The sequence below is a fragment of the Scophthalmus maximus genome, chromosome 3, assembly GCF_022379125.1.
Source record: "Scophthalmus maximus strain ysfricsl-2021 chromosome 3, ASM2237912v1, whole genome shotgun sequence".
In the NCBI taxonomy this organism is placed as follows: domain Eukaryota; kingdom Metazoa; phylum Chordata; class Actinopteri; order Pleuronectiformes; family Scophthalmidae; genus Scophthalmus; species Scophthalmus maximus.
Genome location: NC_061517.1, coordinates 7218657 through 7235000, shown reverse-complemented (window position 1 = coordinate 7235000; position 16344 = coordinate 7218657). Strand labels below are relative to the sequence as shown.

The window sequence follows — 16344 nt, the reverse complement described above, 5'->3', positions numbered from 1 at the left end:
TGAACAGGGAGGATATCATTCTGGTCCTAATATAAGATGATAATATTTTGAAAATTAGGCTTGGAATAGTGAAGAGTTTGACAATTACATGTTCGCTGCAGCAGATATTTTTTTATGAATGGAGTGAACATTAGTGTAACTACATGGAGTTTTGCATTATGGGTGGCTGACTGTATAAAATTATTGTAATGTTTATAAAGACAATCAGTGACTGTATATAAAGATGGACGACACCTCCACTGAAGAAAAAACGAAGCCAAAATATCTAAGATACGCCTGCTGCCAATTTGCAAGGTTTAGGGATTTATACTGCAGCCGGCCTCCAGGGGGCGATCCAGATGTTTTGGCTTCAGACGGCTGTCATGTCATCCATCTTTACTTTAAGTCACTGCTGCCCACTGCTGGACAGAGACATCAACACTCACTCTTCTTGGAGAAGAAAGGTTTCTTGTTGAACGGCCTCAACATGGAGGGCCGTAGGTTAGGGGGTCGGAGTTCGCGGAAATCGCAGTCACAGGCGTCCGAGTTGCGTTGGTACAGCTGAGACTTGATGCTGATTGGACGCTGAAGACCGGCCACGCCCCTCTGGAGGCTCTTTGACCCTCCCCCTTCGTTCTTGCACTTGAAGAGTCGTAGTTTACCTGTGGCGTCCTCCACACACTGCCACTTCTACGCGCACATGCACACACACACACACACACACACACACACACACACTGTTTAAATGTCATTTTTAGAGACATTTTTAAGGGACAAAGCAACACATTTCCCGGCAGACATTGGTAAATCTCCGACCCTAGCAGACTCACACCATATCATCTGATGTCAAACCTCAGGGATGAACTTCTGAGGAGAAGGGCGACCATCCAGCAGCAGGCCACCACTGAGTTACAAACACCGATGTTTGAAAGTTTATGTTCAACGACGGGGAGGCTACCGGTGTCGTGTCGAGCGTGGATGTTAAAAACAAGCACACTGCTCGTGCTGTCTCCCCGCAGTTGTTCATTAGCTGGAGCTGAAACGAGTTCCTTCTGTTGCACTTAGTCACTCACAGTTATTGACGAGAGACAAACGCCTGGATTTGTTAATTACACACACACCGTTTTCTACAGGCTGTTTATCAGAGCGATCCAGCCGCCGACAGACACCGTCGCTTACAGACTAATCAACTGGCTAAAGGGATTTTTCAAGTGTAATTAACCTCAAACGAACATGCGCGCCAGACACACGCACACGCACACATACACACACACACACACACACACACACACACACACACACACACACACACACACACACACACACACACACACACACACACACACACACACACACACACACACACACACACACACACACACACACACACACACACACACACACATCTCTGTGAATATCTGGGAGAAAGTTTCTGCTGAGTGGCTCCATCTTGATTCTCGTCACGTCTCTCCTCCGTCATTCGTTCGGTCCACCGTGCTCCGGTCCTCCTCGTCATTACTGCTCTCAATGCATCTGTCTGCTTTCTGCAGATGATATCTGGTTTTCATCTCTCTGACAGAAGCCTCTGATTCTTCCCCTGTGTTTGCTTTGAATCTCTCTGTGTGTTTGATTACCACGGCCCAGAAAGGCTCTTTTGCTGAGGGGTTGTTCTGCAAAAATCTGAAACTCTGAGCTACGTTTAGTGATTTTTAAACATCTGAGAAGAGTGTGAAGGTAAAGTCAATGTTTCTTTAAGTTAAGCCTGAATAAGGACTAATGGGATCAGGAGTTGTAGCAGGATTGGGAATCAAGTAACAGGATCTGATGTAAAGTAATGGGACCACGGCAAAGTATGACCAGAAGAAAAGTAACGCAATGTGAGTAAAGTAATGGGATCAGGAGTAAAGTAATGGGAACAGTTAAACATAGGATCTGAAGTAAAGTATTAGGCCAGTATTGTGTCACTGTACCTGTCCGGTCTGCTGACACGGCGTCTGGTACTCGGCTCTCTGACACAAGTCTTTGACTCGTTGGTATTTGGGCAGGAAGTTCTCCTCCTGTGTCACTTCCTTTCCCTCGACATGTTGGTGGAGCAGCTTCCTGTTACCGAAACAAAAACACGGTAACGGTTGGAACTTTCTGTCGTCTTTCTACACGGCCACTAATAATTATAATATAAGCAATGATCGGGCATTACCCTCTCTCCACCAGAAAAGAGTCTCTCCACACCTTCGGCTTTTTGTTTACTTGGAACCTGCAGCAGGAGAAGAAGAATCAAACTCATGTGAGATGAACATTTCAACTTTTGCTTCTGGCTCTGCTCCTCTTACATGTACAGAGAAGTTGACTTCACTTCAAACCTTTACGCAACAACTGTCTCCATCTGGTTTCTTTTAAAAGTTTTAGGAATAATACTTTTGTTTTTTTCCTGCCGCAGCTAAAACAGCAGCAGTCACCACATGGACACGACTGCAGGACTCTTCCCACTCATCCTCCTATTGATCTGCAGAATAAAAAACTCTCATGGAAAATGGTGCCAAAGTCACAAAGAGCAACAAACTGCTTTCACACACAATGAGGCAATTGGGATATAATCGGGGAATTTGATTTGTTCACAAAAATCCCAGGGTTTGAACTTCTCTGAAGAATTAGTTTTGCCAGTTATCGGTTACTTCAGAAGGGGAAGAACAGATGCCGCGGAGTCTCTGGCTGCTCATGAGAGGATCGTTCAGAGTCAGTTCAAACGGGCTCCTCCTGACAACACTGCAGAGCTGAGTGGACAGCGAATGTTGAGGAATTTTCTGTCCTTCCTTTTAACGTTTTTAAGAGGGAATGTTTCATCTTCAGCCAGGTCGCCTCACCGAACCAGAAGCACATGTTGCGTTGGTTAAGACGCCCTGTGGCGTAGATTATATTCAGATGGAGAAAGGGAGTTTTGTATGGCGATAGGCGAGGAGCCACGCTCTCCGAGTGATCCTGAGGGTGTTAAATACATCGCACAGACCGCGACAGGGAGGTTTGCTGAATGCACATTCACGGACAATTTTACGATCTGCGTCACGAGCCGGAAATCACCTCAACATATCGAGGTCCCGAGTGAATACTTTTGTGTAAGACATCCCCGGTCTCCGTCCGTCTGATTCCCCGGATCAGCTTCATTAATCTTTTCCATTAAAGTGACTGAGTGTTTGTTCAGGGTTTAAGGAGAGCGATGCAGCTCTGCGGAGCTTCTGTTTGTGTTCTTGATATATATTATATATAGATATATATTCCGCCTTTCATTACTGTCACAGTGGCCAGGTGTGAAGAACCCCCAGGTTTGACAGGACGTCTAATCGCTATCCTGTTTGACGCAACTTCTTGACCGTCACCTTTGCCTCAGCTGATTCTTTGATCGCAATAAATATTAATGAAGAAATGCGTTTCCCTCCAGGCGAAGCAGATGGTTCTGTGTGTTTGTGGGCTGCGGCGCACCCGGGTGTTGAAATGAGGTGGTCACAGCCGAGCGACAGGCCTGCTGCTCCTCCAGCGCTGTGCAGGATGATTTACATAGCGGTGATGTTCCCGTTCGCTTCGACGAGTCTCTTCTCTCCTCTGACCTTTTGTCTTCAACGAGCTGCTTATCACATCACCGCTTGCTCTGTCGCGGAGGAAACACTCCACAAGAAGTGCCAGAAGTACTTCACTTTTCATTTCACTTCTATCTCGACCCTCTAATGCACAATTTACGCCCTCCGCTAAGGAGGTAATTTTTTTTCACCACGCAAAAACTATGGAACCAGTTTCCATTAATATTTTTTCTAGGGGTGGGGCATGACTCAAAAAAGAACCCATTAGATTTTGGAGCTGATTCGTATAAATGGGCGGATCCAGGTTCTTTTTCTTGAACACACCGTGATTGGACACTGGGCCTTGGCAGAGGCCAGTTTGTTGGTTTGTCTTTCTGCAGGACTACTCAAAAACTACTAAATAGATTTCCACAAAACTTTGTTGAAGGATGCGACATTGGGCAAAAAAATTAAAGGAAATATTGACATCGATGCAGAAAAATGGGCAGACCTGGGAATTTTCCAGAACTTGCTTTAACATTGTGAGATAGGGAGGTTTTTTTTGGACATTTTCCCTGATTTCACAGAGAATAATTCCTGGATTTCATGAAAAAAATCTGGTATATTTATGGATAGATATCTCTCACTCTATGAGTGTGTGAGATTTGCTGCGGCTTGATTGAATTTAAGGAGGCTGTTGGGCCTTGGCGGCGGTATGAGCCCTACTGAGGAAAGTGGAAAGTGAAGAACATCACACTCCTCATTAAATCACTGCACCAACTTCTTGTGTTTTCCGAGGATAAACTTTAAAATCCTGCTCCTCGTCTGTGAAGCACTCTCTGGTCTCCAGCCTGAACACATCTCTGAGTTCACAGAATCAGAACCAAACCAAGTGAAGCGGCTTTCACCTCAGAGGTGGAAGCTTGTCTTTTTTCTAGTGTCTTTGAAATATAAGTATAAATTATTAATGCACGAATTACCTTGTGTCTGTATCAATAAACTTGCCTTTCCCTACATTGTATCAGAAGGTAGAGCCCAACCGATTTATCTTTCACAGACACATTTTTGTCAGAGTTTATGTTTTCTCATATGAAAGCTTTTATTTTTTACTCCCTAATATCGATATCAACCCCCAAAAATCCATATCGGTATAGGGCTCTAATATAATATAAGGCCTATAGACGTGTGTGTGTGTGTGTCAGTGTGTGTGTGTGTGTGTGTACCTGTTGGCTGGTTTGTCAGTGTCCATTACTGTCAGTATCGACTTCCCGTCCATGTCTGGAGGAGTGTCGAGGCCGGCGATGTCCAGGATGGTCGGAGCCAGATCGATGTTCAGGACCATATGAGGGTTACTAACACACACACACACACACACACACACACACACGATAAACAACATATATATATAATATATCTGTCTCCACTTTCTCCCTAACAATTCATAATTTTCTATTTTTCTGGTGGATTTTGTTGCCAGAGTAAAACTGATTAAAGAAAGAAGAAAATCAGATGAAAAAAACAAAGAATCTTGTAGTAAACACTTTAAAGTGAATTAGCATATTAAAGTATAATGAGGGAACAGAACTGCAGCACATGAAGAGTGTCGGGGGACGAATACAGATTTGGAGAGCAGGTGTTTGGCAGCAGGTTTGTAATGACCTTTATTTTGAAAAGCAGGTGTTACAAGTTGATAATGAGTGAAGAAGAAAACGAAACGCAGGAAACACGGCGTCCACTGTGAACCCATGATCACCTCGTGGAACAGCTCTGACTCTGCTAATCTACTTTACCAGGAACGAACACACACACACACACACACACACACACACACACACACACACACACACACACACACACACACACACACACACACACACACACACACACACACACACCCCCTGTGTTCTTGGACTCTTGGTCAGAACCCTTTAGCATAATTTTTCAATGTTCAGAGGAAATACATTTTTTGACCAAATTAACTTCTGCCTTTGTCTCTGTGATATGAATCATACGTGTTCCCAGGTTTAAACCATTGTCCCTGAGTTTACTATTGATTTATCTCCGACATCATTGTATTTTTACACGTAATTAATTACTTCCTCCCTGTGTGTATACTCACATGCTGCCTTGCTCCACATTAGGTCCTCTGATGTAGAACGGGACCCTGATGTCAAACTCGTACGGCATGGATTTCCCTGCAGACAAGTTTGACCACACAACAGTTCAGGAATAAATGCACCTGAAGATACACACTGAGGACAGATTGTGATCCAATCAGCTGCTGCCAACGTTTGCCTATTTCTCTGATAACTGAAGATCCAGATGTCAGACACAATATCTGAGATACATCGTTGAAAACCACTAAGATCTAAAAAAGTGTACCATAGAAATGTGACAGTTCTTCTCATTTTTCTCTTTTTTTCTGCTTTTTTTTAGAAATTCTTACCTTTGACGAGGCCGAACTGTCCGATGTGGTAGCCGTGATCAGATGTGTAGATGATGTAGGTGTTTTCCAACTCGCCCGTCTCCACCAGCATGTTATACAGCTGAGGATGGACAAGAACAATTACAGACACTCAGCTTCTGCTTAAGAGAACAAATGTGTGGTTTAAACCCCTTGACCTCTGCAATAGAAACATATACATACATACAGAGTTTATTTTTGCTTACTGTGATGTCATGTCTTCAAATGTTTCATATCTCAAAAAATCTGTACAATCCTACAGGTTATGTACGTCAATAAACCATAATAAATGATAAAAGTACTGAAATTGTGTTATAAATTCCCCAAAATCTGTCATTTTTTCGTTACAATTTTGCTAAATTAATTCAATAAACATATTGTCTGAAAAGAATTCTAAACACAGAAACACGAACAAAATATTTCTGAACTCTCCATAGGTTATTTGAAGTGTGTAAATTTTTTTTAGTTTTTGAGATGTACCCAATTGTCTCCTAAAGATGTTTTGGCTTCACTTTTGTTCATGAGCTGTCATGTCGTCCATCTTTATTACAGTGTATGGTCGCACATTTATCAGACTTTTTCTAACAGATGTGAGAGGCAGCCTGTGTGAATCAATGTGTGTGTGTGTGTGTCCACCTTCTCCATGCTGTCGTCCACAGACAGCAGCGTCTGCAGTCGTTTCCTCTGCAGCATGTTGGTGAACTCCATGTGGATGGGCTTCATGGCGCCGGTGTAACGCATGATCCAGTGTTTGTCTGGGTTTGGAGCGTAATTATAACTGGGAGTACTGGGGAGACAGGGGGGCAAATACACAAGGACAAAGACACAAGGACAAATTAATTGTTAAACGTGGGTGAAATGTTCCCAGTTATCAAACTGTTTCTGAAACTTTCACGTTGACAAGCAGCCAGATCTCTTTATATCTGTTTTTAGTATCTCGGAGGCATCGTCAGAAAACTGCACTGTGATAGAAATAAATCAGACAGAACAGACCGTTCACATCTTCCAGCCATCTGTTCCATCTGCTCCACAGCGCTCTTATTTATAACGTCTAAGTGGAACTGTACAAAGTGACACTGGTATTCTCTGCTTTACCCAACTGGAACTGTCATGAACTGGATACAACTAATCAGCTGTTTAGTGTTTCCTCCCAGTGTCTCGGAGTCTAAATCAGGCCATGCGAGTCAATACAAGCTTTAAAGAGCTCCGAGTTCTTTAAGGAGACGGTTCTTCTCATCGAGGTTTCAATTCAGACATGAGCGCCGGGTCAATAAGCATGTATTTCTAGAAAAGAATTGAAATGTGCAGAGTTTATATCGCTCTTTAAAGAAGAGATACAACACTTCTTCTTTTGATGGAAAATCGAACACATGATGAGTTTTCAGCCTCTCGAGGCAGATGTGTGCGAGGACCGTGACCTTTCCAGGTCTGATCCATTAAATCAGCTTCACTTATCAGCCAGCAGAGATGCAACATTCGAAACACGGATGCATGTCAAACAGTTTTCTTTGTCTGAGCCTCTGATTTCCTGCTCACATTAAGACATAAACTGAAATAATGTTGTGGTTCTGCTCTTTTCTTTACAACATGAGGAAATGCAACATATAACGTATGATTTGGCCATATATGTCACATATAGGGCGATAAACCGTTATTAATACATAGATCCTGAGCGTGAAGAGCCACATTAGCTCTTACACCTCAGGTGTTAAACAGCATCGTTGTCTACAGACACACAGACACATGATCTGCCTCCATTTGCTATTAGAATAATTATTAGTTTGAACTGATGAGGTGGACGTGGTCTGAGTGCGAGGATTTACTGCATTGCTGAAAATAAGTGTGTTAGGAGTGTGTGTGTGTGTGTGTGTGTGTGTGTTTTCAGTACAAAAATGTGTTTGGAGGCAATAGAAGACATCAAGCTGTGTGTGGAGTAATCACAGCAGCTGCTATTGTTCATCAGTTACACACACATGCACGCAATCACGCAATCACACACACACACACACACACACACACACACACACACAGTGGGGGCTGTTCCTGCAGTGTGTTCTCTGTGGATAATGAATGACTCCCATCACACATCTCATTTGCTCCTCTCCTCTCTGCTCGAGGGCTACATAATTAAATTTCTGCGTCGGGACAGAAATAACCTTAAACATGAATCTGAGCCCTGAACTCTGCAGCCCTGCTGGAAAGATCTGCATCTAGTCCCCTCACAGCAAACACATCTCATCAGCTCCGTCAACCTGGAAAACTTTATGCAGCCTGACGGCTGAACGGCCAACATGCAGACAGGGACACTTCATGATGCGAACCAATATCACAGCAACTACAGCTAAAGCTTATTCATATATGAACTTTAAAAATACATACAAATAAAAACACAAAACACCAGCACACGACACATTAAAATTATCATAAACAACACATACTAATCCTGAACAGAAAAAGGCAAGTGTCCAAATGAGGACATATTTTCACTTTTACTTCCTTAGTCTTAAAGTCGATGCGTTTAAAAAAAATGATGATAATAATAATACTGGAACTCATTGGTTCAGTTTGCTGCAGTTCCCATTGGAAACAGAGAATATGTTTTCTTAATTTAATAAAGTTAATACGTGTCTTTATTATCACCATATAACTTCTTCTCCCCCTCCCCAACTTGATCATTTGACACAGTAACATCTACTCAGAGAACATATTCAATTATTAACTTTATACTTTTATCCAAGTACTGTACTAATTTCACTCCTGATTGAGTGATATTTTTTAACATAATATTTACATGAGCAAAGTTTTCCAGTGCTCTGCTGCTCACTGAAGATCTTTTATAACCAGCTGGACAAATGCAAAATGAAAATCAAATTTTTTGTTTCTGTTGTTAATTTGTTTTATTAGTTTCTCTAACATCTCTAATTTCTCTTGAATTTCTTTTTAATTTTATCTTCACACGACTTTATTTTGTCTACCTGTTTTTTTCTGATCCAGCTGCTGCAATCATGAAAAACTCTGGGTTCAAAACCTTTTGTTTTTAGATTAGCTACATAAATAATACTAACTTGACTTGAATTATTTAATATCTCTGATGCATCATGTAAAGTCACAAAGTCATGCATAAATAAACTTGCCTTGCCTTATTACTTTTTGCATACATGTTTTCATGAATTTTGAAACTGAACGCTGAATCTAAATCATCTACATTTACAATGATTTGCCTTTTTTAAGATGTGAAACCCCGAAGGTTCACCGGTATCAGGAGAAACATAAGAAAAAGTTTTCTCACTTGTGTTATTTTTTTTTTTTTTTCATCTCTAAGACAAAGTTTTAAATTGAATCTTGGTTTATTACTTCAGGGAGACGCCGCAACTAAACCAAACATTTCATCCAGAGCTGGTTTGGTGTTAAAACCGGACCAGGTTTTAAAACTGTGACACACATGTCACCAAGTTTCTCTGAAACAGACATAGTTTGAATCACGACACCTCCGGCTTTAGTCTCTGTGCTGAAAGATGAAACTAATTGAAAACTGTGCAACTGTCAATCATCGATCACGCCGGTGTTTCAGCTTTTAGTATGCACTCAAACCATCCCTGACTTTTCAGAGGGAAGGGATTTACTGTCTGAATCGGGCATTTCTATCCGTGTTTTTGTGACAGAAATAGAAAAACCTTCACAAAAAGCCTGGCGAGCTTAAATGGGATTTGTATGGTCTCCTGACAGCAGGAGTCCAGCCGACTCGTTTCCTCAGGCGTCTGCTGCATGAAAGATGTTCGACTGGAAGGTAAAATCAGTGTTTGTCACTCCGGCGACATACCTGTCTGTCCGTCTGTCTGTGCTCGACCTCCTGTCTGTCTGTCTGTGCTCGACCTGCCTGTCTGTCTGTGTGTTCATAAAGCTCACAAAAAAGTCACACGTCATGCAGATGATCCTGAACTCTCGAGTGACATTAATAACAAAAGTCATTTCAATGAGAAAAGACAAAAATCTTCAAAAGAAAGAAAATGAAACCGATGTATTTATATTCATTAACGCGCGCGCGCACACACGCGCGCACACACACACACACACACACACACACACACACACACACACACAGGAGGAGGATTGTGTCGTTTTAGTCGTGTTGCCTCAGGATTTATCCTGCGGTGCAGAACAGAGCTGCTCTATTGTTCAGCTGGATTATAGAGTGGTTTAGGCTTACTGCGTGTGTGCGCGTGTGTGTGTGTGTGTGCGCGCGCGATTGTGTGCGTGCATGTGCGTGTGTGGACCTACATGTGCTGAGATGCGTTGGGGAAGGCTGTGCTGTACTGCGGTGCTGAGTCTTCTGGTCCGTGCGGCGCTGCGTGGCTCAGCACCATCAGAACCGGTCGGTGAGGATAAACCCGCTTAGAGGAGCGGAAATAACGGATCGACTCCGCTGTGATCAGGTCTGTCAGGTAGTCCTGGCAACAGACAAAAACACCTGAACATTATTATACATTATTTTTTTATTATTACAACCATTTGCTGAAGGTCAAATGCAGTTTATTGATTCATTTTTTCTTCAAAATCCTTTGAGAGAATCAAATACAAATAAATCAATCAAGAGGAAATGGTGTGTGTGTGTGTGTCCCTGCCTGTGGGTACTGGGCCCCGTGTTTCTCTCGGACGCCGTTGCGACTCATTGTGTAGTTGTAGAAGCGACTGTTCTTCACTAGGCCGAACCACTCCCTCCACCCAGGTGGGACGTACGTGCCATTGTACTCGTTCAAATACTTCCCGAAGAAGGCTGGAGACGGCAGACGCACGCGCACACACACGCGCACACACACACACACACACACACACACACACACACACACACACACACACACACACACACACACACACACACACACACACACACACACACACACACACACACACACACACACACACACACACACACACACACACACATTTAATCACGAGAATCACCTTTTTAATAAAAGCTTTCGCCACATTGTGTAGCCTGTGTGTGTGTGTGTGTGTGTGTGTGTGTGTCCACTGGCACTGCCCTACCTGTCCTGTACCCAGTGTTGTTGAGGTAGACCCCAAAGGTCCGTGGCTCGTGCTGCCGTTGCCATGACATCGAGGAACAGTTCTCGTTGTTGGTGTAGGTGTTGTGGTTGTGGACGTACCTGAACAAACAGGAAGAGGGAGTGTGGGCTTCATATTGACGACAAAAGTGGGTCCTGATAGAATTCATATCCATACATATATTTTTTTTAATAAATCAAAGGTCCAGTGTGAAGGATTCAGGAGGATCTGTCAGCAGAAATTAAATAGAATATTCATAATGCTGTTTTTATTAATGTATAATCACCCGCAACTAACAGACAAACCAAACATGGGCTCTAGAGAGCAGCATTCCCTCAGACACTAGTCCCTTGATGCAGCTGGGCTGTGTCGTTCATCAGAGCAACCCAACAACTCTTCTGTGACTTGACAAAGCTGTGACTTCGATGTGACACAGAGGAAGTTATAAAACTGCTTTTAAAGGCTGAGCGGCACTAATCACACCTCCACTCTGATGCAAAATGGTCTTTCAGAAATTAACAAAGTTTGGATATGGAGAGTCTGTGGCCAGGGACTTACTTCCCCGTGAGCATGCTTGAACGTGACGGACAGCACATGGGCGTGGTCACGAAGGCGTTGGAGAAAGAAGTCCCACCCTCCTCCATGATGCGGCGAGTCTTATTCATGGCCTGCATTGAACCTACAGAGGGAGAGAGAGAGAGAGAGATACTGTTGGCAGACTAGAGACCAGGTTTCTGACTTAATTAATGCAAAGAGCAAAATCGTAAGGAATGGATAAAACATAATTTTCCTTGGTGTTAATGTAACATTAACATTTCTTACATGATATTTTTTCAGTTTCAACAATAATAGCATTGGTGTTATGAATAGAAACAGACAAATCTTTAGTAGTAACATCATTAATAGTACTAATAACACTAGTAGAAGGTCATTAGCCGTGTTTCATTCACCCAGCTCGAGGTCCTGGTCATCTGTCAGGATCAGGATGATGTTCGGTCGAATATTGCGTCGGTCTCTCTGGAGGCGGGGCTTCAGACGCTGGCCGGACTGGAAGGGGGCGTGGCCGAGCGTCGCTGAGACGAACAGGAAGAGGAGGAGTCTGCCCGCCATGGCCTTCGACCCCTCCCGACTGCTTCAAAAAGATCGACCAATCAACTGCTTGCCCCGTGGATTCTCAACTTCTGTAAAAAAAACAAAAAAAACAAAGACAATCCAGTTTAGCTGCTGCAGTGATCAAACCTGTACGATCTTAGTAGAACAAGCTGTCATTCAAAAAGGACATCCGCAAGAATTCCCTGTTAAGATGATGACAGAACATGTTTCACAACTGTCGTGTTCACTTATTCACTGCAGCAAAATTAACGTATGATGTTGTTTTCCTGGACAAGCGACTTCTTGTGTTAAAAAATATAAAGTTTGTCCTGCAGGTAGCGCCAGAGGAAAGCTCATAGGGTCATGAAAACTCAAAGGGTTCGTCTTCTGGGGAGCAGATGATTCTGAACATGATACAAGTAGAAACGTAAGTGTCACTCGTTGGAGCACATTTGTCGAGGGCCGAACAATCCTACACACGCCTGTTGAGCTCTTATAATAGAATAATCAAAGGAAGGAGAAAGTTGTCTGATAATCTGCATCAAATTCTACAAGCTCATTGATCCAAACACCACAAACATGTCTGCTTATTTCCTGAGAAACTGATGACAATGTGGAAAAATGCCCTGAATCGCAATGTTAAGAAAAGTGATCAGAAAGAGTTTGTTCTTGGACTTTGTCCCATCACAAACTGACACAGGTGAAAATAAGACATTTATTTAACGGTGAGACTGAGGATAGAGACTCGCAGCCTCTGAACCAACACTGTAGCATTTTTTAACCCACTTTATGGATCAGATGATGAACCCAACATCTGGACTGAAGCGGAGCTGTTGGCTCCGTGCAGCCCACCACATGTTCTGTCCTGCAGTGACCCCGTTTAAACTCAACACGGTTCCTCTTACAGACTCTCGTCAGTAATCCAGCTCACCGCGTTCATGTTATATCACAGTCTCATTATGAAACTGACCTAAAAACTGACCCGAGTCCAGATGAACCCGCGAGTCGACCTGCAGGATTAATTTTCTGTCTCGGTCGCTCCGACTCCACATCGCAGCAGGTCAGAAACCAGCGCTTGGATGTTTGGTGTTAAAGTTTTTCTTCTTCAAGAATCTACAACTCCATCAATATCATTAATTGATAAACCAGAGGCCCTGTTTCTTCACCATGAAGGTGAATCAACTATAACGCTCATGTCATTTAGGAATTCATCCACATGTCTCTTGTTTGATTGTATCACCAGATCGCAGTTTTGTCGTTTGGTGACTGAAAAGAGGCAGAGGAAGAGAATTTATCTTCAATTCAGTGTCCGATCCAGGCTGAGGATCATCCACAGAGACGTGAGTTTGGTCTCCGGCTAAGACCCAAAGACCAAACAGCATTATTTAGTCAAAGGAAGAGCCACAGTCTCCAAGAGCCCAGGTCAGGGGCACGACCAATTGTGCGCTTCTACAACATTTGCATTGTGAATTCATCACCCAGGGTCAGACTGTCGCCGCCAAGTTCTACTGCAGCGTTCTGAGGCGCCTGAGGGCGGACAGCCGGCACAAATGACCCGAGCGGTGGCACGATGGCAACCGGGTGCTCCATTATGAGAACGTGCACTTTTTTTGCTGCACCAACACAACTATCCCGCCCTACCCCTGCCCTACATGCGATACTCACAAAACATTGGCTCCCTGTGACTTCTTCCTCTTCCACAAGTGAAATTCAAGCTGACGGGTCGTTGTTTTGACACATGCTCGAAGCGCCTACAGAATGGGAGCGTTGGGAGCGTAGCGGGAGCGCTGGGAGCGGTGTTTCCTCTGAAAAGGTGACTAAGTAGAAGAAGGTGGCGGCTAAATTTACATCAGATTTGCCTCTTGTAGACACAAGTCTCTGAGCTGCTTGATCAAAACCTACTGCAGTGGAAGGACGGGACATGGGCCGAGACGGAACCCATTAAATGTTGGTATGGATCCAGACAAAAAGGAGGATTCAGGAGGTTTTTTTATCACTTTTTTTCAACATTGTCACCCTATTCCCCAGGTAATAATTCATTGGTATTGATGAAAGAATCTGGCATATTTAGCAGACTGATATTAATGACTGTGTGCACATACACTAAGGGAACTGCTGGATCTGGTGGAGGTACAGTACGTTCTCCACTGAGTTCTTTAGTTTAAAGTTGTGTTATTCTCTCATCAGACCTAACAATCACCTCAGGCTCAGCTGAGCTGCCTCCACGAGAGGAGAGAGATTTAAATGAGCCAATAACCTTGATTAATGATGAACAATTAATTAGACACAGTCTAATCACCAAGACCCAGAATGGTTAAAATGCTTCGCTGTTCGGAGGTGAAAGCTTTTGCAGCGCCGTTTCAAGCAGCTGAAAACAACGCCGCTGTTTTGAGCCCTGATACATTCTTTCATTTGATATTCATGAAGTCCAGTCTGAAATAAAGCTGCTGCTGCTGCCGCTGCTGCTGCTCTTGATTCCAGATAGTTTGTTTGACTTGATATTCAGAGCTTTCCTCTGAGAGCGGTGAAATAGTATATCCTCACCTCAGCCTCAGGAGTCTGCAGTGCACCAGTAAACACACAGATAGCACACAGACAGCAAGACTGGGGAGCACGAGTACTAAATAACATATAATATCTTGTTTAAAAAAAGAAAAAAATAAACCTTAAAGTTCGAAATACACATGGGAGGAGCAATGTGAGGTGAGAGAAGAGTCACAGTCCAGTTTTATAGATGACAGGTTACAACAAAATATTCCTCCTGGGGATTTTAATGAGTCGACAGATATGTTCTTTTTATTTTTATTTAAGATTAAAATTCAAGGGAGACTGGGAAATGAAGTTTTGCCATTTAACCCATTTTTGATCATATGAAGTTTTGAGGTCGTCAGTGCATCAGGGGAGAATTAAGGGCTTTAAAACTTAAAAAAAAGTTTTGCTCAAGGAAAAATAGAAAAATCAGGAATTGTGTTGTGTTCATTCTAATAGGTGAAATTGTTTCAATGATGTCTCACCACGTCAAAAACATTACATTTAGATTAGTATTTAGTATTTCGCGACATAAATAAGGAATACACATTCAACTAGAATATCACAGTAGAACTCATACCCCTGCCAAGGCCCAACAGTCCTCTTATGAAATTATATTAAAATCTGATACATCCGGATTTTTATTTGGATCTGCACCAAGTTATGCAAACTCATACACATCAGTTCCATTTATACGCCAGAACTTTTTCATCAAGATCCATGAATTATTCCAGGGGAAATAAATGAAAATATAAAAAACCACACAATGTCACAATGTTCAAAAAAATTCCTTAATCCGTGCCCTTTTCTGGATCCACAACAAAATTGAATCGTTTCTTTCTTGGTCCATATCCCATTCTTTAACCAAGTTTCATGGAAATACGTTCAGTAGTGTTCAGTAATCCTGCTGACAAACAACCAAACAAACAAACGGACAGGAGTGAAAACATCATCCGTGAAAAATATCATCGTCTGAGAATAAACAAATGAGACAGAGACAAAAACATAAGAGCTGCACAACATTCGTACGCGAAACAAACATGATTTTCATCGTCTGAGCTTCGACTGGAGCTAACGACCTCATCTGGTCGTGTCCTCTTCTTCTGCACCGACAGGAAATTACCGCCACCAGCTATTTATCTTGATAAACCGACTCCTCAAATTTGCATAACGGCACTGGATGCAAACTCACATTCATTAGCATTTTCATCAGCCAATTAAAAATAAAAATTCTGTTAAAATTTGGAGGAACACTTGGCTAATTTTCCTGTTCAAGGTCAGGTTCACACAGGACCAGTTCTCCCGGTTCGGTGAGTCAGAAGAAGTTAACTGGTCCTGACCTCGACCCCGTCCACCTCCTTCAGGGTGAACTGGAGCTGCCGGAAAAACACTGACAACAGAAGAGCGGAGGCTGGTGTAGCAGCGCATTCACGAGCAAGATTTCAGAAATAAACTATCACGTTAAATATAGCTGGAATTTGAAGGTGTCCACACACTTTTGGCCGCACAGTGTATCATACCACATTATCAGTGCGTCATTATGCATTTGGGCACGTGCAGTCACGCTCTCCTGAACTGTGAACAAGCGCTCCAGACGCCCCAGGGATCATGAATCCTGTCGTCTGTCATCCCAATGTGCCCTCTCTGGCTCAGGCTCCTCGGTCCCAT

General features: G+C 43.0%; 1 protein-coding gene across 5 annotated transcripts in view; it reads right to left on the bottom strand.

The window, feature by feature from the left end:
• The window catches only part of sulf2b (sulfatase 2b), a 50138-nt gene that overhangs the window by 6958 nt on the left and 26836 nt on the right, over window positions 1-16344 (bottom strand). For all 5 annotated transcript variants that reach the window (XM_035644510.2, XM_035644515.2, XM_035644514.2 and 2 more), the window contains 12 exons: window positions 12006-12236; window positions 11614-11734; window positions 11038-11156; window positions 10614-10765; window positions 10270-10439; window positions 6628-6778; window positions 5974-6073; window positions 5647-5722; window positions 4751-4879; window positions 2177-2233; window positions 1950-2079; window positions 426-669 (listed from right to left, as the gene is read on the bottom strand). In XM_035644510.2, the coding sequence (XP_035500403.2) occupies window positions 426-669; window positions 1950-2079; window positions 2177-2233; window positions 4751-4879; window positions 5647-5722; window positions 5974-6073; window positions 6628-6778; window positions 10270-10439; window positions 10614-10765; window positions 11038-11156; window positions 11614-11734; window positions 12006-12165 (1609 nt within the window). In that variant the 5' untranslated portion in view covers window positions 12166-12236. The remainder of the gene's footprint in view (window positions 1-425; window positions 670-1949; window positions 2080-2176; window positions 2234-4750; window positions 4880-5646; window positions 5723-5973; window positions 6074-6627; window positions 6779-10269; window positions 10440-10613; window positions 10766-11037; window positions 11157-11613; window positions 11735-12005; window positions 12237-16344) is intronic.